Source organism: Macrosteles quadrilineatus, unplaced genomic scaffold (assembly GCF_028750875.1).
Source record: "Macrosteles quadrilineatus isolate MER2022 unplaced genomic scaffold, UCM_ALF_1.0 Scaffold_8__2_contigs__length_117827958, whole genome shotgun sequence".
NCBI lineage: Eukaryota > Metazoa > Arthropoda > Insecta > Hemiptera > Cicadellidae > Macrosteles > Macrosteles quadrilineatus.
This window is the reverse complement of record NW_026542601.1, coordinates 55,535,703-55,560,278: the sequence shown is the minus strand read 5'-3', so window position 1 is coordinate 55,560,278 and position 24,576 is coordinate 55,535,703. Positions and strand designations below refer to the sequence as shown.

Here is a 24,576-nt window from a genome sequence, read left to right as displayed (position 1 = left end):
TGTATCTCGAAATCCAGCAGAAGGATTTTTACAAAATTTTGAAATTAGGGACTTATAGCCTTAAAAACGTGATTAGTGACAGCCACTACCTCAGGAAAATTTGTATTTCACTACAACAACTCTTTTGGAAATTTAAATAAAAATTTATATTAGCTTTATGGGCTGCCAAGTAACTATGTTGGTTAAACAAAATAACAAGTAAAAAGTTTAAAAAAAATACTTGAAACATGCGTATATAAACTGGAACATTAATAATAAAAGCCAAAATTAGTTGTAAAAACGTGAGTTTCCTTTATATTCCTTATACAATTGAAATGGTCCCCTGGTACTAATGTTGAGTCTTGTTAGGACACCTTTTTTGTCCTAGGAGGCTAGGCACGAGCCCGGGATTATTTTTTCACATTACTTGACTTGACCTTTAGATAAAATCCATTGGTGATTTGGCGGAATTTGAACCCGGGACCTTGCATCAAAGTCCCGAGGTCTAACCACTAGACCCCTGGGCAAGGGGACAGTGGGTCACCTTGGGAGCAGTCCAAATTGTAGAACTATTGTGAGTGGGCCGGGGGAAACACTATAGTGCAGAGACACATTTCAAAACCACACATTATGTGTGCAAAGTTAGTAGGTACTGTAGAAAGCACTCACAGTCACAGTAACTATCTCAAGTCTAATATTGGTTAGAAACATCTGATAAAAAGATAGGGCATTTGCCAGGAATTATTAAGGAAATTGACAGGAAAGCAGGCTTACCTTTAAATAAGTCCATAGAGACACATAAAATAAACATCACAAAAGTAGAAATTCCTGTCAATTTCCTTAATAATTGATTACAAACAGTTTAACTAAGTTTTCTGTGGGTCTTTTGACACATTCTCTGTGAACTAAAAAAGGAAATAATTTTGGTTTTCATTAAAACATATATAATTATCAACTAAATAATAAACATGTTTTGTAATTTTACCCAACCCGCCATGTTAAACTTTCCTATCCCAAGCGTGATGTAAACAACTTCTTTACTTCACGAGTGAAGTAAAGTTTCAAAAACTCACTATTGAAGTATGGTAATGAAACCCATTTAAATAACATTGAGTGCTTAACTAAAAAAATATACCTCTACGGAGCCAACGACGTTCAGAAATCAGCTGTGCGCTTGAATTTTTTTGTAATGCTTTAAAGAATTTTTCTATACATACCTAGCTTAAGAATTTTCCTAACCTAGCTTTTGTTTGTAAAAAAACGTGACTGTTAGAAGATGATTGAAATGGATAATGAAAAATATTTCCTAATGTTGTCGGGTCAGGTAAAATCTTGTACGTTACGCAAGAGCGTGTTTTATATCACTTAAGTGAATTATGCAACTCGCTTCTGCTCGTTGCACAACATTCACCTGCGTGATATAAAAATGCTCTTACTACACTTGTAAGATAAATAGCTATTAAAGTTTAAGCAGGTCCTGGCGTCCACGGCAGCACGGTGTTTATACTTAATCCTTTTAGCGAATTTCCCATATAGGGAATAAGCTATTACCGTAGTACTCATGGTAAGACCTGGACCCGGGACTTATTTACTTTTTCATTTTGAGGTCCCTAGAGAAAAAACACCATCCGTTCAAATTCATATATATATATTTATATATATACATATATATTTATATAGTTTGACTGAGCCGACGTTAAGTCCTCATTCTAGCATGAGGACGACGATAAGTGCTCGATGGTGAGGACCTGCGGTGAGTACTTAACGTTCCTTCATGCCGACGTTAGGTACTCCCCCCACCACACTTCCCTAGTCTCGCTTGCGTTAGGTCCTCACGCCACCCAAGTCCTCATTTCTAACATGTGTAGCAGATCGTGGGAATAATCCCTCCAGTGTGATACGTACACAAAGTGAAAAATACCCGTTTGGTTGTAGCTTTCTCAAGTCCTAGTTTACATGTTTTGAATAATCAGTGCATGCATCTTAATGCAAACTTAACCGAATAATTAGTTGTTATCCTTAATACGTGAACCATTAGTAAATTTTAAATGTATTTTAAATTAATTACAGTAGTTGCAAGCCAGAAAAGCGTTGTTTTAACGATTATTTACTTTCACGTCCAGCCAGAAATGCTTATTCAATGTATAAACTGGCTTATTCAATAAAGTGGTTGGCTACCCATATAAAATAATGTTAAAATAATTTTAGATTTTTAGATTTTTTATGCTTTATTATTGTTTATAATAAAAAGTTCATACCCACGTAGTGTGCTAGAATTTTAACCGTTTTGCCGTATCTCAAGCCGTTTTCGAGATATAAGCATTTGAAAACAATAAAGCTGCGCCGCACCGGCAGCGCCTGGAGTTTGTAACCTTTGCACCTATTTCAGAGTCAACGCTGACATTATATTACAACGCACTGATATAAAAACGAAACTGTTTAATTTATTGGTTGAGGTCTGAGTTTTCAGTCGTCCAAGTTTGCTAAAAATTATAAAATATTAGGAAAATCAGTTGTCCGAGGTTCATTTGTACGAGGTTTAATAAATAACTAATAATACTTCAATAAATAAACTGTCCAAGTTTTCATTTGTCCAAGGATGGTTTAAATTGGAATAATAGTATTTGGTTAAATCAACTGTCCGAGCTTTCATTTGTCAGAGGCTTTAAAAGAGTTTAAAATAATGTTGAAATATCATTTGTCGGAGTTTTTAAAGGTCCGAGTATCATTAGTGCCAAAAGTGACTCCACCACCGTGGTGCTAGTACAGTCCGCGCAAGAAGTAATCAGACCAACAACGTCATTTAATTAAACAGACATACGCCATTTAATGACATACATTCGTAGTAAACATTCAGAGAAACAAAAATCTCTCAAAATTGGGTCGTTGAAGGTTCGTTATTTTATTTCCAAAGTAACCATGTTTTAATAGACACTTTCACCAACCCATTGAATAAGGGAAAATTATTTAAATCTTGATGGGTACTCTAGTTTTCTCGGAGTAGGCCGCGTAAATTGGCATTTTGGCGTTACAGACACTATAATAGACAGACAAACAAACAAACAGACAGAAATTGAAATAAGAGTTGTTTTGGATATCTTAAGATGTGGATCTTAAAAATAACAAAAAAAAACTTCATCACTCTACGCAATAAACAGACAAAATAGTATATTTTGTCACTAGGGCCTAAAGTGACTCTTTTTGACCAAAGGTCACGTTTAACAATCAAGGCGAAGCTGAGGTCGGAAAATGAGCAAGGGTTAAACAGTCACTTTTTGTCCGTGTGATTCAAATTCTAATTCAAATATATTTATTTGTGATAGTACAAAATCTTGGCCTCACCACGTTTGCAAAACTTTTCGGCGAGGTCCAATTGATTCACAAAAATTTAACAAACAAAATTAAATTTTTTTTTCTTTTTAACAAATATAAATATTTCTAGCGCTACTTATTCCATGGCGGTTTGTGGCAGGCACATATCTAAGTTATACATAATAATGGCAGCAGAAATGTAAAATTCTAATATGGCTTGAAAAATTGCTGATTTATAACCAATACTTCATTCCGAAGTCTTTGTTCTTCTGGTTCATAGACCAGGGGTTTCTAAATATTGAAGATACAGTGTCTAACTGGAGAAAAAAAGTATATTCGTTTGTTGTTTGTTTCTTGTTTCCTGAACGTTTGATGAATTGAGACATAACCTCTCACTAAGAAAAGTTATGCCCATGCAGGCATTTATTTACACAAAGCGGTGAAAAAATAAAAAAACTAATATGTTTGAGAAGATTTCTTTGATATTTTCTTCCCTAAATAACTAAATATTCTTCATATTGTATCAATTAACAAAAGCAAAGCTAGAAAACTAAATAATTTGTATTTAAAGGTGACCTCTCAAAACGACTTCCAGCTTGTTTCCAATTCTGCTTATGCAAATAAGCAGCTGTTTAGTAAGTAATTCAATTATTTCGTCTATTACGATTGTGTTATTATACCATTGATATGTCGAGCAATCGACAAAAACAGGCTAAAGCCCTAAATCAATCGATAAATAATTTCGATAAATACGATTGCCACAATCAAAATTTACTACAAATTACAACAGCTGATTTTTCCCTAGAAAGTAAAAATGCTACTTTAAACCCACAATGCATGCATTAAAAACGACTGTTTTTGCTGTATTATTACGAAAATGTGACTTTATTTGTTTAGATGCCCAGCTGTCTTATTTGCATTTCCACTAAAAATAAAATATATGCCTAGCAAATAAATGGGTAGGCCTAACCGCTTCTTTTAAAACATAAATAGCAACTGACAAATAAAATTGAAGAATTCGAAACTAAACTAGAGTTTTGTTTTGAAAGATTGCCAAGTATGTACACCTATTGAATTTTGTTTTCATTTTAAGGAATGTCAACGGCCAAATCGCGTGAAAAGGAAATATAAAACTAATTCATTTCAAACGAAAACCGGATGGCCTATAGTGTGTCCATGAATTTTACGAATGTCTTTTTATAGTGACGAGAAATTTTACGTTTTTAATAATTATACAATAATGACAATAATCAGACACAAAGTTTCGTTTGTTATATTTTGAGGTCGTCATGTCACACATTTTGTGTTTGAGGTAAATTACCATGATATATCCGTGATCATGAGAGATGATAACGACGTTGCCGTAATCGTGGAAGAGGTCCACGACGTTGCTGTGGTCGTTTGAGACAACTACGATGTTGCCATTATCGCAGGAGATAGCAATCTACTTATGAAGTGTTGACGGTAGATGATCTAACACGGAATGATTGGGTACTATGTATAACAGATCAATTTACTAATTTTCCTTTGAACTTGTGACATGACACTCTGCTATCCAGTAGCAGCAAATAATTCTTTCTTTGCCATTTACGTATGCATATATGCTAAGGGTTGGTAGCTTTTTATGGTTCGAAAGTGAGCTCAACTGTCCTGGTCATTAGTCTTTAAATACACGATCCTGACTTATGAGACAGCTGATCTTATAGACTGGCACAAAACTACACAGATCATCTCACAACATTCTAAACTCATACTTCACTCATATTTTGGAGAAAGGTGCGCACCTAGATGGGAAATAATGTTCCTAAATAAACAATAAAGTACTCGAAAAGGTACCAGGTTGAGAAGGGGGTTTACTGATGATTAAGTTATTTGATTTATTTATTTATTGAGTTATTAATGATTTAGTTATTTGTGACGATTGTTCACAATATTACACTTCCTTGGTAAGTAAAAATATAACTGTATAGAATATAGCTTTGAGTGCAAATTTTGTCAAGGGGTACGAAACATACACAAAATACATTACAAAAGTAACGCTAAAACATCCGAAGCTTACGTATCCCATTCACAAACCTTCTAAATACTTTGACGCCACGACAGTTGTTATGTAATGACAAACTGTGTGAATCTTCTTAACCAACGTGCAATAGTTATTTGTGTAACTAGTGTGCGACGTAGCCGCACTATGCAGCAAAGGCAATTTACATTCGCGTTACTTTTCCTACAGTTACTATAAAGCATATCTATCGTCACGTCTCCTTATGAGGGGGTTGGTAGCTCAGAACTCAAAGAACGAAACCGTTGATCTCCAAACAAATTTATATTCTCAAAACTACAAAACCCGGCGTCACACCGTCCTAAGGTCCCTAACTGTTAAAACAATACAATATGAAACTCTACTATCCCTGCTACTAGCAGCCGTAACAAGTAGTACTCTCTACTTGTCTCCGCCGTTGACCCTTGACTCGGACCCCATCGACCGCTACAGTGCGCAACTCGTGATGTACTCGGGCGTTGTCCACTGTCCAGTCGCAGAATATGGGGAATATGGGCCTGGACGTCACACTATACATTTAATAAGAAACATAAATATTGTGATAATAATTGTTTTGAAGCTGTCATGTAACCAATCACCATGTTCAAGGTTTCTTAGGTCATGGCACGTAGATTTGCAATCAAACAAAACATTTTTGAAATTCCTTCAGGAATCTGCCCCAGTTTTAAGTTACCATGTTATCCTTATGGAGGAATGTTTTGTTAACATTTAAATAGATGAATGTTTTGAAATGTCCACTAATAAATAACTCGTTGCTCGAAATCGAGCAAAACTGCAATTTGTAATAAAATAAAAAAGAATTGAAACATGAATAGAACTCAATCAAAGAGTCACTCAAAGTGACTTAAAGACTTCAAAAAAATTAAAAATACATATTTTTTTCAGCGTGATCAAACCCTGGTAATGGGATTAAAACTCCATCATTGCTTAATGACTGTCCCTGCGCCTTATTGATTGACATCACTAAAGCAGGAATTATGGGGAACTTTTTCTGTTGTAGTGAAAAATGGAGAAGTGCCTCATAAACGGATGCAAAGGTACACGGGGAATAAGCATCCGCGCACCAGCTGATGTTCTTATTACTACTGCACTTCACAATATGTGTACTGTTTCTAACCGCATCCTTTGGTGCTCAAGTTTCGCATCAGTATCACCACGGCATCACCCTTTAAAATTAATATGTGTAGTGGAAGCCCTGAAACGACTAAACTATTCAACAATTCAGTTTAGTCCTAATTCTGAACACCATCATCATGAATGGCCACAATGATGTCAATAATGCCATACACTTTTGACCTGCCAGGCATTTGATTACTGCCACTCTGTATTTGTCTAATGGTCATTGGGAGGGTGATACAAGAGGCGTAGGTGGCATTTAATTTAAACTAGTGTACATGTTGCTCGAATTCGAGCAATTGCTAAGTATTACAGGCGTAATTTTAAAACTAATAACAGTCATAATTTCTAATGACTTAAAAATATTTGACTCAAAGATTATGGAAATACTCAAGATGTACATAATAGATCGATATCATCAACATTTCTTGTAATATCATTTTCAAAAGCTGATCTTGTTTGTTTGTTTTTTCTACAAATAGCCTTACTCATAGCCGCATTAAACTGTCCATAATAACGATTATAAATTCTATAAAAAAAACATTCTTTCTATTTCTTCTCCTTGGTGGTGTTCTATGACTTTCCTATGTTTCCATGGTTTGCAAATCGGCTCTTTCAATGATTACTAAGAAATGCAGCACAGTGTTAATTCAGTTATCTTTTTAGCATATAAAATATCCAGGCTCTCTCGCATTTTTCCATTGTAATATTTATACGCCAATCCAAATTCAAATATTAAATATTTTATTTCAACCAAGTCAGTAAATGTCTATAGCAAACTGTTAAATTAGCAAACTTATTGACTGTTTACAATTAACATATTATGTTCTTCTTCTCACTTTTAATTTCTGGCAACAGCTGGAGTTTCATAAAAATGTTTGTCTCCCATGTTAATATTATGGACAAATACGAAACTTTAATGGGCCCTAGGGCTTCACTCTATAATTATTTCCCTAAAAAGAAAGTTTCCTGCACAGCTTCACGTCACGCTCTTTCCAATGACACCAAAAACATGTCAATCGGTTCAGTAGTTTCGGAGGAGCAATTTTCACAAAAATCCTGCTTGCGTATTAAATAAGTATAGATTAGTGTTTTAAGAAAGCAAGCGGGCAGCTGATTTTCGGCCCTAGGGATGCAAAAATCTGTTCGGTCCCCAAAACATGACGATGACAGCTGGCATGGACAGCAATACGTAGCTTTCGACCTTCAATAAACATTTGTAAAACGGCTAAAAACACTAAAAACATTGTATTAAAAACCATAGCTAACCTTTAAACCTTTAAATTTAAACCTGCTTGCGTATTAAATAAGTATAGATAAAACACGAAAATTAATCAAAAAACTGAAAAAAACGCAATATAGAAATGTCGATACACCTTACAAATTACATTATAAAAAGGTAAGGTCACTGCGAATGAGCACTTTTAAACTTTCATTCATCAAACCGCACTGTAACCGTAACTAAATTATAATTTACAAAAATACAATTTCGTAGGGCATGAACTACGAGGGGAAAATCTACACGGGTGTGTCCAAGGTTCAATTTAATTTGTTATTTGGCTGGGCTCAGACCATACGAATTTATCATTAACTCAGTCAACCATTTGGTCATCATTATCGCTCAGATTAAAGCCAATCAATCCCCGATCGTGTTTAATTACAATTAAAATATAAATTTTGGCTTTGCTCTTGAAGTAATAAGTCCTGCAGTCTGCGTTTAACCTTAAGAACTATTTCAAACGATGACAATATGTTTATTTGTAAACAATGTGGATTAAGTTTGATCCAATGTTGACGGATATAGTGTCATTGTTCCAAAACACGTAATACGCAAACTCCTCCTAGACGGCTGAAGTAATCATTTCCAAATTTTGCATGGTGATAAAGACCATATAATATCGGTGAGTGGTAACATCTATATGGCGTTAACAAATTATCAAAGGAATCCGCCCCACAATCTCTCAAAATTTCAATCCTTTTGGAAGCCGTATTTGACACAAAAACAAAGGCATAAGATCAGTTATTAGACTATCGTTTATTTACTTTCCGACAATTTAATCATACGTACAATGCTGATCGACCAAGAAGTTATTAATCAAATTTTACAACAGAAATTGGCTTATAATAACAGCATTAAAATTTTAGCATGGCAAAATTTACAATGTTTTAATGCAAAGGATGTATACAGGATGATCAACTCAAGGAGGCCACCATTGGGATATCGTAATCGGTAAGAATTAGAGAAAACTTTAAATGGGGGACATTCCTACGTTTTTTGTGACAGTTAAAAATATCAATTTAGTTTTTCGAAATTCAGCCACCAAATTCGGCGGCCAAATTAAAAATTTCTTATGGAACGCCCTATGTATTATGACATAATATCTAACATGATAACAGCTGTACTGCATGTTATCATGTTTTCAGATAGAAAATGTAATTTAAAAACCTTTTTTAATTTGACATTTTTCCCATAAACCCACTGGTTTAGGAGTTACAGCCTATGAAAAATGACTTCCGGTGTACATTTTACATCATGTAGCTCCACACGACTACGTTTAGAGCAAAAATGCGAAGAGTAAATGGGTTTTAAAATTGCATCTACATTCCAGAAAGACCACAAAATGCGTACAAAATATTGCAATTATTTCAAAAATGGCGGCAAACTTGAAAAGTGGATTACTGTCATTTTAGGATGTATATGCAATTTTAAGACTTATTTACTCTTGGTATTTTCGCTCTAAACTTACTCGTTTAGTGGCTACATGAAGTAAAATGTACACCGGAAGTCATTTTTTAATCGGCTGTAGCTCCTGAACGAGTGGGTTTATAGAAAAAAGCCAGGAATAAAAAAACTTTAGAATTGCACTTTCTATCCGAAAACATTATAAAATATAGGATGCTCCATAAGAAATTTCAAATTTGCCCGCCATATTGGAAAATGGTGGCTGAATTTTGAAAAACTAAATTGATATTTTCAACTGTCACAAAAAAATGGTGGCCTCCTTGAGTTGATCACTCTGTGTATTATTATAACACTGTACTAACGATTTTCTATTATATTTAAAATCCAAGCATTGGTTAAGCTTATACAGACAAAAATGTAAAGGCTTACATAGTAGATTATGATCGGAAATCACTTAAACCTTCTCTAAACCCCCTTTAATTTTGAATTTTTCATAAATCCCCGTCTACTTGCACATCTACACCATGGAGTGAGCCCTTATGTTGAAATCTTATGATTCTAGGTCGTACATGTTTTGAGATAATATAGTGAACTTCTGTCAGTCAGTGGTATCTCACCTTTTATATATTGTATAAGACTAGCTTCTGTACATTTGTTTCGCAACGCAGAGGACACTAAAGAGAAGCATCTTATCTTAAAATCTGTTGTATGAGTACGAATCATATTAGCCGCTGATGCATGTATGAAAATACTGTACCCATATGATTTCAAATGATACGCTTACTTAACCGCTTATTTAGTTGACACGCTTGTACATAAAGGCAATAGGTAAAACGGAATCTCACGACATAAGGGTACTGTAGTAAAACAAAACCAGTTTATATTGATTCAACAACAAATTAATGCACCTACATCAATTTTCTTCAACCAGCTAACTTGTTGACGTTTAAAAGCCTGGGACTCATCTAGTAGGACTTGATGAAACCACAACTCCGTTTGTTTGATTATTTAATTTGTAACCTCTTGGATTGAATACGCGTTTCGTTAATGAAAAAGTAAAAAAAAACACACGTTTTACATTATATCTATTTTTTCCAAAGATTTTAACAATAAGTTACACCCACTAGTGTATAAGACACTAGCGCAATATACACATACTTAACACAGGCTGGTATAGCAAAATATTACTCGTGTATGATTATAATTACTTTTCCTTTTATGTTTGTAGTTATAGTTAGTTTGTAACTTAGGTTTGATAGCAAGCTATGGTGTCTGGGTATAGATAAATGAGAGTGGGGTGAGAAGGTAGGAAGGAATGAGACTGGGGCGGTGGCGTTGTCCTGTTATCCAGCTACTAGGAGGTCACGAATTGAGGATATTTATAAGCATGCACTGTGGATGCGATACTCCCTGGTGTTTATTAAAGTCCACACTAGTGAGTACTACGACTATCCGCAGTATTATCCTGATAATTAGACCAAGGCAAAAATGTGGATCGGATTCCACTATAAACTGTAGGTACTTTAGTTGCGATTAGCTGTATGGGCTATTAATTAACAGATGTGTCTAAGGAATATGTCGGCCTTAGTCACTAACAAGACTACAAGATCGCCGCCACTCATCCTACACTCATTTCCATCCATACTTGCCTTAAAATACTTACTTTTTACGGTCGCTATTTCAAATTAAAGTATTAAAGGTATATATCCGAAATTGTATAAATCGTTTTCCCTATGTGACCTTTAGAAATTCAACAATGGCGTTATGGGTTTATTGGTCACCTTGGCATCTTTTGCAAGATAACAAAAAAGGCAAAAAAGTCGTAACATATTTTTGTAAACAAATAATCTAAACTAGCACATTACAAAATTACAGAACAAAATACAAAACAACTAACCAATTAGGCTTATGCTCCATTGACATTACATACTGAGAATAAAGATTCCACGTATGTGAACCAAATTCACCATTGACTTTGGATACTGTACATAGCCATCTCATTTACAGTATGTAAACCAGATGTACGCGTACCATTGACTTTGGACAAGGCAAGTCGACCTTTCATTTATGTAAACCAGAATACCATTGCAAGGTCCTTGGATACTGTAAGGAGACCCTTTTATTTGAACCATATGATCTATTGATTTTGAATACGGTACAAGGAGACTTCTCATTTACGTGAACTAGATGTAGCAATAATTTTTGAAACTGCATGTAAATATCCCATTTACAAGGTAAGTGTAACCCTTACGGTAAAACAGACGTAAGTGTTTAGAAGGCTTTGGCTCTAAAGCCCACGAGTTGACATCTCATTAACGTGAATCAGGTCTAGCATTGACTTTGGATACTGCAAGTAGAAATCCCATCCACGTTCATGTAAAATAGATGTAGTGTTAGCTTTGGAAAAGTATTGGGTACGTTTGCTTCGCACAATATTGCCAGCACACAACTGTATTGTACACCTAGGTAACTACTAAATAGGTAACACTAAATGACATAATATTACCGATAAAATTAATTTATTTTCCTTTTTTTATATAGTTTTAAATAACTTCTTAATCAGCATTGTACGTGTTATTAAATTTACGGAAAGTAAATAAAAGAAACGTCTTATAACACTTAAATCATATAGTTACCCTTCCAGTGTTATACAGAAAGTAAATAAAAGAAACGTCTTATAACACTTCTATACGTAAGTATACGTGGAAGGCTTCCACGTATACTTACGTATAGAAGTGTTATAAGACGTTTCTTTTATTTACTTTCTGTATAATTTTAAAGTAACACTAGGAGCAAAATCTGGCTTGCCCGGGTACAAATTATAGACCAAAAACTATCACGCATTTTCATATTTTATTTTTAATGTCATAAAACACCCAAGAATATTCAAGATCACCCTAGAAAACTCTGAAATGTTGGAGAGAAAAATTAAAACATTTGCACGCAAGTTTATATTTAACATGATCTCAAATATTAATCACCTTTCGACATACTATACATAACATACTACTTTTGATATGAACATAACCCCATTGTTACAAAACTTGACTATACGGAAATACTTAGGCTATACAGTTCAAGATTACACATTTTCTTAAAACGCAAATACTTTAGGTACGAAATCTACATTTAACAACATCGTAAAACCATGTAATGCCGACGATCAATAATTTTGTAAACAGCATGTAACGTTAATATTTTAGTGACAGTTTAACTACAAATTAGTTACAACACTCACAACTCACAATAGTTTAAACAGTTAGAGCTACAGTTAGTTCAAACAAATTACATTGAAATGAACTTAATATGATTGTGTCGGCTGCTAGACTTTTTTAAAAATATAAACTTAATTTATAAAATTCTGGAACCCATAAAAATAAACTAAAATTATCGCTTCGGCATTCTCTTTCTTTCAACATTACATTTCTTTCAACAAAAAAGCACGAACATCCGTTATGAGTTTGAGTCAGAATCTTGAAATAAAAATAGGCCTACCCTCTACTTAATAGAAATAACTTGCAATATGAATTTTAAGATATACAGTATGTGAACTCGATAACTTGAACAATTGTGGTATATTTTGCTAAAATATGAACTAGGATTTTTTTAAGAATTTGTCTTTATGCGAGTCAACTAGCTGTTCCGAATTATATTCGGTTTTTTGCTACTACTCGATTCACCTATGTAGGATTGGTCAAACACTCGTTTTGAAGTAAAATATGTTTTGTGAATTCTGAGACTTAGTAAGTCTAATTGAAGTCTATTATCCGCATGGTTAGATTTTAAAATCCGTTTAATTGATTTAATATGAGATATAACTTGAAATTAAGTTAATAGTCACGGTAGTTTAACCATAGATTTTTTAGTCCTAGGACGGTAGGCACGAGCCTTGAATTGTTTTTCACATTACTTTAGGCTAGATCTAGGGGTTACGGCTTTACCACTTAGATAAAATCCATTGGTGATTTGGCGGAATTTGAACCCAGGGCCCTCAGGAGCCGGTCCCACGCTCTAACCACTAGACCAGCTCGACCCCCCCAGTTTAATCATAGATTTAAGTACTCCTTTAATCTATAGTTTCAACAACCAAAACCACAAATACAAATATGTATTACCGTTGCAGTGATGCAATCTCTTTGCCATTTTGCCCCAATTTTGCACACTTGCATGGAACTTAATACAAGTAACACCCTCCAAAAGTACATAAAGACTTTATAGTTTAGTTTATACCACAGGAGTGACTTCTTGGCATCCTACAACACCCGGACCCTTGTTAGTGCGTTAAAATGAGAGTGTCTGTATGACAGAGCGCGCCGGGATTAGTCTCAAGGTCATTACAAAGTTACTGTAAGCGCACATCAACTACATCAACTACATCAACTACTTCCGCTTAAGATTAGATATACAATCTATATAAATAAAATTACAGTTTTGTCTGTACATCGCGTAGAATCGTGCAGGTTTTGGTTATTTTTACGTTTCATAGCCTAAGGAAGCCAAAACGAGTCTTATCTCAATTATGTCTGTCTGTTTGTTTGTCTGTTTTTTCTGTCATTCTGTCTGTGACGCAAAAATGTCAATTTACGTGGCCTACACCTAGAAAACTAGCACAAACCTTGCTACTTTGGAAATAAAAAACGAGCCATCAAAACCTCAATTTCGTGAGATTGTTGTCAAGTTTTCTCCTAATGTTTACTATTACATTTGATAAAATAACAAACACCTTTTTAGATTAATTCCCACTTCTAGCTGTCACTGATATGTTTACATTAAATGTTGTTTACAAATACCGCAACCGTTTCCGATCACGTTTTGTAAGTAAATCCAAAGCAATTAAGTGAGATTAAAAACGTTGTGCTTTAACTTAATTATTGGATTTAATAAATCGCAAGTGCATCAATTGTTCTTGAGTTTTGATAGCTGGGAAAAAGACCGAGAATCAGTGTTGTATAGGGTTGAAAAATTTACATTTTTTTAATCATCGTCGCCAATAGCTTATAAACAAGGTTTCCAAGCATTGACGGCGCTTCAAGGACAGTTGTCAAAGTGTAAAGTAAAAAATCACAACTGCAGTGGGTGATCGCGGATGTGAAGATCTTTCTGATTTCGCTGTGATCTTAATAGAGGTTTAACTTACAGATGTAGCTAAACTCGCTTTTCCAAATGTATCACTTTCGGTTTCAACTCGCCTTCTTTTTGCTGCAATCGCTGGACCGCCAATCTTGGCCCATAGCCCATCTCTTGGGTACGTACGCCTATATTCACAACCACATTTCGACGTCGATTCTTGATTCCGGTAATTTTTCCTAGAATACATGGCCTTCCTACTTAAGAAATAAAACTAAAAACGACCAAAAACCCAGCTTTGTGCGATTTTCGTCACATTTCCTCCTAATTTTTGCTAGATATACCAATCATTGTTTGGATATTAATGATCTAATAAGAAACCTTTGTTTGGATAAAGGTTGTTTCTTCAAACTCTCATCGATATGTTTACATTAAAAGTTGCTTAGAAATAAAGGTATTAATTGGTATTAAAAAAAACGTTTTTGACAAAATCCAAAACCAAGGGAGATCATTAACTTCGGGACTTGATTAACGCATTTAATTGGTCGTAAGTACTATAGTTCTTAACTGTTAACGTTTGTTTTGGTTTTTGGTAGTGGTACTTTTTCTTAGAACAGCCATTGGTAGCAGCGAGAATACTTTTTACGTACTATTTACAGCTTAGTTATCGTTTGTGTTGTACCTTATTTCTTATTAAATTTAATTAATATTCTATATACTGTATAAGTTTTTTTTTCTGCACTAGCATAAGCATTTTTCTGTCTGGACTCCAAAATGATAGTTTATGCTGTGCAAATGATAACACATTAATATTAAGTGAAAGATTTTTCGAGCAAACCATCATGATAATTAAAGCTTTACGTTGTTATCGTATCAAGGTTTTCTGGCCTGTGTATATATTTGCCAACGGATTTACACCAATTTTACAAGTTGATTAAAAGTTGTGAATTGCTCATTATGACTAAATAGCCTATATAGATAATAATAATCAGAGGAATATCAAAAGTAACAATAATAAGAATACAGTACATGCAAATATTTGGACAATGAAAGAACTAAGAATAACGAGAAATAAATAGTTACATAGTTGAATTAATAATGGAAATATGTACCTATACAATAGATGGCACATGGACCAACCTAGAAAACAGTAAATGATAAATAAACAATAACCATGATAAATATTTTTGTGAAAACAATAAATAATATTACTAACAATAACAATGATAAATATTTGAAGTAAATACAATTGTAAATTATTACCAATCTAAATCGTATTTTGGACTTCGTTTCATTAAACAAGGCCTGTGCCATCATTTCAACACAATTTCGAGTCATCTTCGGATTAAGTAAAGCATAAATTGTCATTACAGACGGCATTATCACTGCACGATAAGTAGACCTAAATACGATTATCATAAAATTTGACAACACTATCAACAATTTCAAATACTAATTTTGTATGTACCTAAACGACAATCTACAGTACAAAAGACAATCTACAGTACAAAAGACAATCTACAGTACAAACGACAATCTTGTATGTACTTGCGTTTAACGACAATCTACAGAGATTGTCTACAGCCACACCATTTCGAACCATCCAAGTTGTGTATTAAGTTTAGAGCTAACATCACTCTTCGTTTGAATGAACCCCACTTGAGCTAACACCGTAAACAATATTTAATTTTTCAACAATAAAAAACACGAATTTAATATTTATCACAAAACATAGGATCATATGGTTGTAAATCCTAATAATTGCTTAATATTCTTATAAGAAATTTCACAAGGATTCAAAACAATACAAAAAATCTATATTCAAAACTGTTTTTATTGCAGCCCTTATTTGTCATATCATTTAATCAAATACAAGTTACTTTAAAGGAAATGCAACTGTAGCCATTCCGTGTCTTTTTTTAAGAGAATCTCTTGGATTTAAAAACAAAAAATCTCATAAATAGTAGGTTTTTAGAAATCATTTTAAAATGTATTAATTGAAGATTATTTTACTAATACTTGTCGATGCCTACGTGAAGCTTAATGATTTTTTTAATACAAACCAAACCTCTATTTCAGATGAGGTCTTATACAGATGTTTAACCTCTATTATACTATTATTATTCAAAATGAAAATAAGATTCTGAAAATTTCAAATATTTTAAATAAAAACTACATTTAGCGCACTTAGGGACATTTTTTTTTAGCAAATACAAAGATTTGGAAAATCTTATTTTATTCGTTTTCCCGTACAGGCATGAAAACCTAAATTGATGTCCTTTTGTCACGAATGTTTAGACGTTTAAGATATACAATTTTGTACCACTAACTTTGTTCCATCAAGTATAATTTAATATTACACATTTTCAGTAAATGCAAATCCTTTACTGTAAGAAAACAATCAAATTTATAATGACTGTAAGTGAAACACCATCTATACAGTCTGTTGATCGGTTGTGGATCTGTTGGTACCTAAAAGCGATATTCACTACCGCCGGTTTTTGGGAAAAGTACCCGTACCGAGAAACGACGTCGACATCGGGTTGCGGAAAGTTATTATGTATGTGTACGTACCAATAGAATATGGGCAATAGTCCTAACATAAGGTACCGTTCAGCGATAGCAGCGCAATCGGGGTGAATCGTAACAATGTGATCGACACGTTGGAAAAGCGATTTTACCAGCATCAGATAACCTCTGTTACGTTCACTACTACATCTAAAAGATCAACCGACTTTATACTTTTTAAGTGATTTATCACTTAACACAACTGCCATCGAAAAGCAGTTTATGAATGCAAGCCTCGATTGTAGTCTATTGGTGACGATGATTGAATAATGTTTCCCAGTCCTATACAAAACTGATTTAACAGTCTACTTCCCGGTTATACAAACTCAAGTACAGTAGGCTACAATTAAAACACTCAAATTCGCCGGTTTTGTGGCTATGATGGTGTTGGGACTCAAACGGGTGGCCTGGTATTATTTATCTGTACTGCTAAATACACACACTGGATAAGATGCAAACTATTTTTTATTGAATAACTAAAAAGTAAAGTGCCTAGTATAATAATTTTGTAAGGAACAAATAGAATAAATGTAAAAATAAACAATAAACATTAAACATCTCTCTTTACCATTATTTGAAAATTTACATATCAATTAAATCATGTATTTTAAGACAGATTCAGAGATATGACAGATGATATTTCATTTACAGTTACAAACTATTGCGGTCTATATATATATCGCAATTCTATTCAATTCGTCATTTAGGTCAGAAGATTATGAGTCTTACTCTTATTTCGATCTACATAACGTGATCCGAAATTTTTGTACTATTTGTAAACACGAATACTAGAAAACTACCGGTATGGATCATAAACATAAATAAATTAGGTATGTTTTTGGCTCGAAATTAAACAAAACCTATTATCATTTATTAACATATTGTTTTGTTTACTTTTGGGCCAAATACGTCATTTGTTTATGTTTATGATCCATACCGGGTCTTTTCTAGTATTCGTGTTTGTAAACCACGTGTATAATGAGCATGTTAGCGAATGGTTGAAGAAATAATACGAGTATAAATATCCAAACAAGTTTAACTGTTCGTTATTTGATTGATTATTTATTCTCCAAACAGATTATTTGTATTTAATACATGACGTATGTAGTAAACATTATGAGATAATGTGACGACATTTACATAAAAAACTGGGGTCTTAAACGTATGTTATATTATTTCCAAAGTAGTTATAAATGTTTAAAAAGCTAAATACATTCTTATCAATCGTCTGAATACATTAAAGCGATCTTAATCATAATCAAGACTTAAGTTTTGTTGGAATTGACTGCGTAAATTAGCATATTGGCGTCAAAGACCCAATGACATACATAAAACAGACGAATAGAAAATTTGAATAACACTGCTTTCGGTTTTTTGAAAAGTATATAACCCAAAACTGTATCACAGTACACAATGTCAAATCAAATTCAACCCTCGTTATTCCTGAATACAAAAATTACCAAATCCAACAGTCTATTATACACCAGTGTTCACACATTCAGGAACACTGTCCTCTTCTCAGGGCCGGTTCTAGGAATTTTTCAGAGTTAAGCGAACACCCAAATCAGCGCCACTTAGAATTCCCCCCCCCCCAAACCCATGAACATAACTTAACCGTATTTGTAAATTTTTTCCCAATAATTTTGGGAAGAATTTTTTTTTAAGTTTAGGTAGAAGAATACTAACTTGCAATAAAAGGCTGTTTATTATTCGCAGAAATGTGACATTTATACACTTTTACTCATCATATAAACTATAGCAAAACCAAGGACACACGAAAAAAAACAGGCCGTAATGTAATGCTCGTCAAGCATGACGTCACGATAGAAGACGGCAATGACGTAATGTTTGCCGTTAGTGATCAGCTGCTTGTTTTAATCTTTCCTTCGAAAATAAATAAATAAATACCTACGTCATTGCCGTCTTCTATCGTGACTTCTTTGGGCTGACTGGACTCGCCACCAGATGATTTCTACAAAAGTCTACTCATTGATTTGGCTTTTTTTTCTTCCTCTTCCAAATTCGCCTTACGCTTTCTATGATAAGTGCCAGACGGTTTCTTTTTTTCTGCCATTGTTTTCATAGTTTCGACTCGAATATGTTTTACTCATTAATTCAGTTTATACTTTCTTTTTATTTAATGCGCTAATTATAAATTAAACTTAATGCACTCGTAATAATTCGCTTATCAACAATCATGCATCATCAAAACAATGCCAATACGATACCGACACGGTATAGGCCTACGCACGATTACTAGAAAAATACCGGTATGGATCATAAACATAAACAAATGACGTTTTTGGACAGAAAATAAACATTATTTAAACATTGCTTAAATGGAACTGCCAAAACATATGTTCAATGCTATTAGTATAGGATTCGGGTCAATAGCGTAATTTGTTTATGTTTATGATCCATACTGGTATTTTTCTAGTAATCGTGGGCCTACGTATACAACTAAAAGAGTGCAATACAACGTAGTGCTCTGCTCTAGGATGAGAGGCAGAAAGGAGTTAGTGAAAGAAAGGGGAAGTTTCTCTTTGTGACAAGTGGCGCTGCGCGCTTGCTTATCTCGAGCATGAGTGATTCGTGAAATGAAACCCATATGTGCCGCGCTGGCGCTGACGCTGCCGAGCGTCAGCTCAGTTCAAATCGAACCTGCAAATGGCATTAAGTCCTTGAGTTGTTGTGCTGTACAAATATACACAATTTTCAAGTGCTGTCGGTACAAACAGAATAAATGCCTTGTGGTGCTTTGAATACTTGAACTCTGAGCAAAAATAAACAAAATTACGTTGTTCACGTAAAAAAAATGTTCCGTTGGCGCCACGGCGCCACTTCTTCGTGGTGCCATATGCGGCCGCGTAGTTCGCGTATGGGTTAAACCGGCCCTGCCTCTTCTAGACAACATCTACGAGGGAGCTAGGCCTAATGATAATAATGATGATAGCAATAACAACAACAATAGCCACCCCAAGCCAGGTTTTGATAGGCCTACTTCATAATACCGACTGCATGTAGGCAATGTACACGGTCCGTAACTGATATTGCTTCGATAGCACCTCCCGAAGCTGCGTGAATGCGTAAATGAGCTTACGTACTTTGTTTTTTACGTATTGAACATGCGGAGCCCAAGTTAATTTAATATCAATCACAACCTCTAAATACTTTACTTGCTTCACTTGCGCAGCCAGTTGCGAGTGCATCTCCTCAAATACGAGTGCAACTTCAAATACCTTGCTCCTGGTCCAAACTTATTTCTGAGAAGAACAGGTGTTATAATCAAACCAGTATTTTGATTTGTTGACATATATCGACGAGGAATCGAACAATTGGTCCCACGTACTGCCGGTGATCACAAAATCAGCGAAATATATCAATTTGCTCTTTAATTTAACTTACGAACCGTTGTTTATATAAATATAAAGTAATAGAGATCTAAGAGTACTGCCTTGAACTAAACAATATTCTACCGGTGTAACATCACTTACTACTCCATTTATTTAAACTACTAGTTCCCGAGACTAAAAATAGCTCGTAAACCATTTAAGATTTGGTCCTTCGGTACCTTTACCATCTAATTTACCTATTAGCTTGTGTCTATTTATTAAATCAAAAGATCGTTTATAGACATATGGGACTAGTAAAGTTAAACTAAGGAAAAACTTCTTCCTTTGATCAAGTAAATTTGAACACATTAGCTACCGGTACCAACTATACTCATTCCTCAGTTACATAGGAGTGTGACGGTCAGTAGGGAACATGTTAACATATTAGCTACCAACTACACTCATCCCTCAGTTACAGAGGAGTGTGACGGTCGACAGGGAACGTGTTAATGAAATATAAATATTGGTAATCGTGGTTAAATGGAGCCTGTCAAATGAAGAAAAGGTAAATTTTTACAGTTTTGACTTTACTAGAAAACTGTTTGAGATAGAAGCGAGTACATACTGAGTTATGATTTATGAGTTACGAGGCCTACATTTAAGATATTAAAGTTTATGTCCCATAATCACACGACCACCTTTATTATCATTAATGTAGTTTCAAGGACCGTAAACAATATATATTATGATTGAGCTTAGGCCTTGGTACACACCGAGCACCACATACGGGTGACCGGTCCACTGAGATGAGAGCGACAACCAACTGACCACGTCCCCACGACACAGCTGACGGCACTTGGTGACGTGACCGAGAGCGCACTGTCGTAGCCGTCTCTAGTGCACTGTCCATGTACAACACTGTTTGGTTTTGTTCAACGGGTTTTCTAGTTCATGTAGCCTACAGCCTACTGTATAACCATCTGTATGTACTAACTGGAAAACTTCAATCAACCAGACCTCACTCAATACTATGCTAAGAACTTCCACAGGAATACTGTTTAATGTTACTAACGATTGGTAGATATGTTTTAATAACTTAGGATATTTTCATGTTAAAAAAATCGTATACGTTGCAGATGTCTTGTATATAATCATAATCATTAACAAAATAACAAAATAACAATTAACAGGAATCTAATTAGTATCGTTATCCATTCTAACATGAAGCCGATGCACGTTCTTATAAAGATAAGAAAACTGAAATGATAATCAGAGTGACAACTGCGATATCAAATTGTGTAGCATGCACATACGCTAACTTTTACTTAAAGTGCTGTCGCATAAATAATACTGGTGGATTTATTCATGGAGCTGTAGATTCTCAACTTTTATAATTGTAACCATTGATTGTTGATTGTTGTACTGAATGTTTTATTGGCTATTGTATCCTGAATACCACAAATTATCTTACTGTTTTACATAAATTATTTGTCTATCAAAAACAATGTGCTATGCACAAAAGAAACTGCATTTTACTTATAAAAAAAAGTATCGGAAGTCCCAGCCCGCGCTATTGATATAGGCATTCTTCTCTCAAATATTTTGTTGGCAACTAAACAACTAACGTATAACAACTAGAAATACGAAAATAAATCAAATATATATCAATAAAAATATACCAATAATATTCAGTGTTTATATTTAAGACTATTGCTAAGAAACTAAATCAGCAATTGGTAACTGATACCGGTACACTAATCTTTGTCGTAATATTTAGTTTTCCAAAAGTTGGGCAATTTATTTCATTCACGTTGGCAGCAATGTGAGGACTTAATGTTCTGACAATCAATCTTATATTCGTTAAAATATATACCCAGCAAACGTAAAGTACTCGGACTCATGAGGACCTAACGTTCGCATCGTGTATCAGATATATCACGAGTACTTAACGTTCTCCTCGTGTATATATATATATATACATATATATTTATATATGTGTCCGTTAGCGCGATAACTCGAGCAAAATTCATCCGATTTTGATGAAATTTGGTACAAACGTGTAAACCTACATTTATTCAAACGAGTTTGCGAACCAGCATGATCGGACTATTAGAACAGGGGTTTATGGGGGGTTTTATGGGGCAAAAATTGGTTTTTCCCCTTTTTTCCCTAAAAACTTAAAATTTAGCATTTTCTTTTGAAACCATTTTGTAGAGCTTAAAAAAACAAATAATTTAGTATATTGAAGCGTTATTGCCTAATGGTTATGGAGAAAATTCCAAAAAACTGTAAATTTAAAATTCCCAGTTATTCTTATGGAGAATAAGTAAACTGTTGTAGTTTGCTTACGTTGATGATCATAATTTGATTAAATTAGGAAAATGCATTAATTTCATACTTAACTATTAATATTTTACAAAATAAAAACACCTTTTTACCCTCCCTTTTGCAGCAAACCTAAGTACTCGTTAAACTAATGCTATTTAAATAAATAGGGAATAAATGTGATATTTTTAAGGAGACATTTTAGTGTAAATCCAATCAGGCAAATGGAAATTCGCTTAGTTTGCAGGTTTGCTGCGGTGAGGGTATTTGTCTATAGTATTGTATATATCTATGGTTTGTTTGTCTTTTTTAGAAACTGGAACATCCTACCAATGAACTTTGCTTAGTGCGGAAAGATCCAAAAATTAGTTTGACTGCTCGTCAAGAAGCTGTAACAAAGGTGAGTTTACATTTAGGTTTATAATAGCAACTATCCAACTATCCTGTCCTGTAAAGAAAAAAAGAAAAATACTATACTATGAATTAATTATAAATCACTTGATTAATTTCAATTCACTTTTTAAATTCACACCCTTTTATGGTATATAATTTAATAAGACATAAGACATAAGATAAGACTCAAGATATTTATTGCCGTTGATCATTTTTACATGAGATGGGCATGGTCAACATAAATATATACAGTCAATAACATCAAATAATATCAATAATATCGGTAATAATCATCAATAATATCTAAGTATATTTAAATTAAAACTAAAGTTGCAACTCCAGCCTAGTACCCAAACAACAGCTTCATAAACATTAAATTAATAAAATTAGTAAACTTCATCCAAACAAACAAAAGTTAATGCTTATCATTAATTTGAAAACTTAAAATACAGGGTGTAAATTAAGTCTGGCACACATTTTTTATCTTTTTTTCTATAGTAGATAGAAGAAATCAATTTGCGGGAATGATTAATAACAAATGTTAGGCACTTTTTACAAATTTTGAAAATAATAATTCCCTTAAGGGCAAGGGGGGGTGGGGGGTAACTAAAAATTTTCAAATGACAACCCCCATCTTGTGACCCCTCATTTTAAAGGTCATTGGAAGACAAATCCAAAGATGTGTCTAAAAAATTTTTTTTTGCACCCTATCCAAGATGGCGGTTTAAAATGTACTTAGGGTTGAATGGGTAAATTAGGTATGGCACACATTTCTTATCTTTTTTACTCCTTGTAGATAGAAGGAATTAATTTGCGGGACTGAGTAAGAACAAATGTTTGGCACTTTTTCATAATTTTGAAAAAAAATCCCCTTAAGGGTAAGGTGGGGGTGGGGGGTAACTAAAAATTTTCAAATGAAAACCCCCATCTTGTGACCACTCATTTTCAAGGTATTTGGAAGACAAATTTAACGATGTGTCTGAAAAAAATTTTTTTTCATCCTGTCCAAGATGGCGGCTTTAAATGTGCTTGGGGTTAAACGGGTGGGGTCTGGAACACAATTTTATCTTTTTTGCCATTAATAGATAGAACTTATCCATTCGTGGGACTGAGCCAAAATCAGGCACCTTTTTATTTATTTGAAAAAATCCCCTAATGGTAAGGGGGGGGGGGGCAACTAAAAATTTTCAAAAGACAACCCCCATCTTGTGACCCCTCATTTTAAAGGTATTTGGAAGACAAATTTAACGATGTGTCTGAAAATGTTTTTTTTGCATCCTGTCTAATATGGTGGCTTAAAATGCATTTAGCGTTGAACGGGTGAATTAAGTCTGGAACACCTTTTTTCCTTTATACTCTAATGTTTGATAGTGTAAAAATTGATTACCAATACAATAAAATAGAATACCAAATAATTACAATAATACTACAACCCTACAACAACAAAAACACAATAGCAATCAAAATTAATAGAATTCCTAAACTAAATAATAAATGTAATTGCAATAATCAACTTTACGTACTTGTTAATATTCACAAATGCTCAAACTGATGCCCAAGAGAAACTTGACAGAGCCCCAACCGATTGTAAAATTCGTTTACCACCCTGGACAGCGTTTCTTCATTAATAGATCGTGCTTCCATTATTATTCTTGCTGTGAGATCCTGGATGTTTTCTGGGCGGTTAACAAATACTCTACTTTTTAGGTGGCCCCACAAAAAGTAGTCTAACGGCGTCAAGT

General features: G+C 34.0%; 1 protein-coding gene across 1 annotated transcript in view; it reads left to right on the top strand.

The window, feature by feature from the left end:
- Positions 1 to 24,576, top strand: part of LOC129001466 (WD repeat-containing protein 43) — a 49,875-nt gene that overhangs the window by 11,632 nt on the left and 13,667 nt on the right. Inside the window, exon 6 of the mRNA XM_054428763.1 lies at positions 22,755 to 22,841. Coding sequence (XP_054284738.1) covers positions 22,755 to 22,841 — 87 coding nt within the window. The remainder of the gene's footprint in view (positions 1 to 22,754; positions 22,842 to 24,576) is intronic.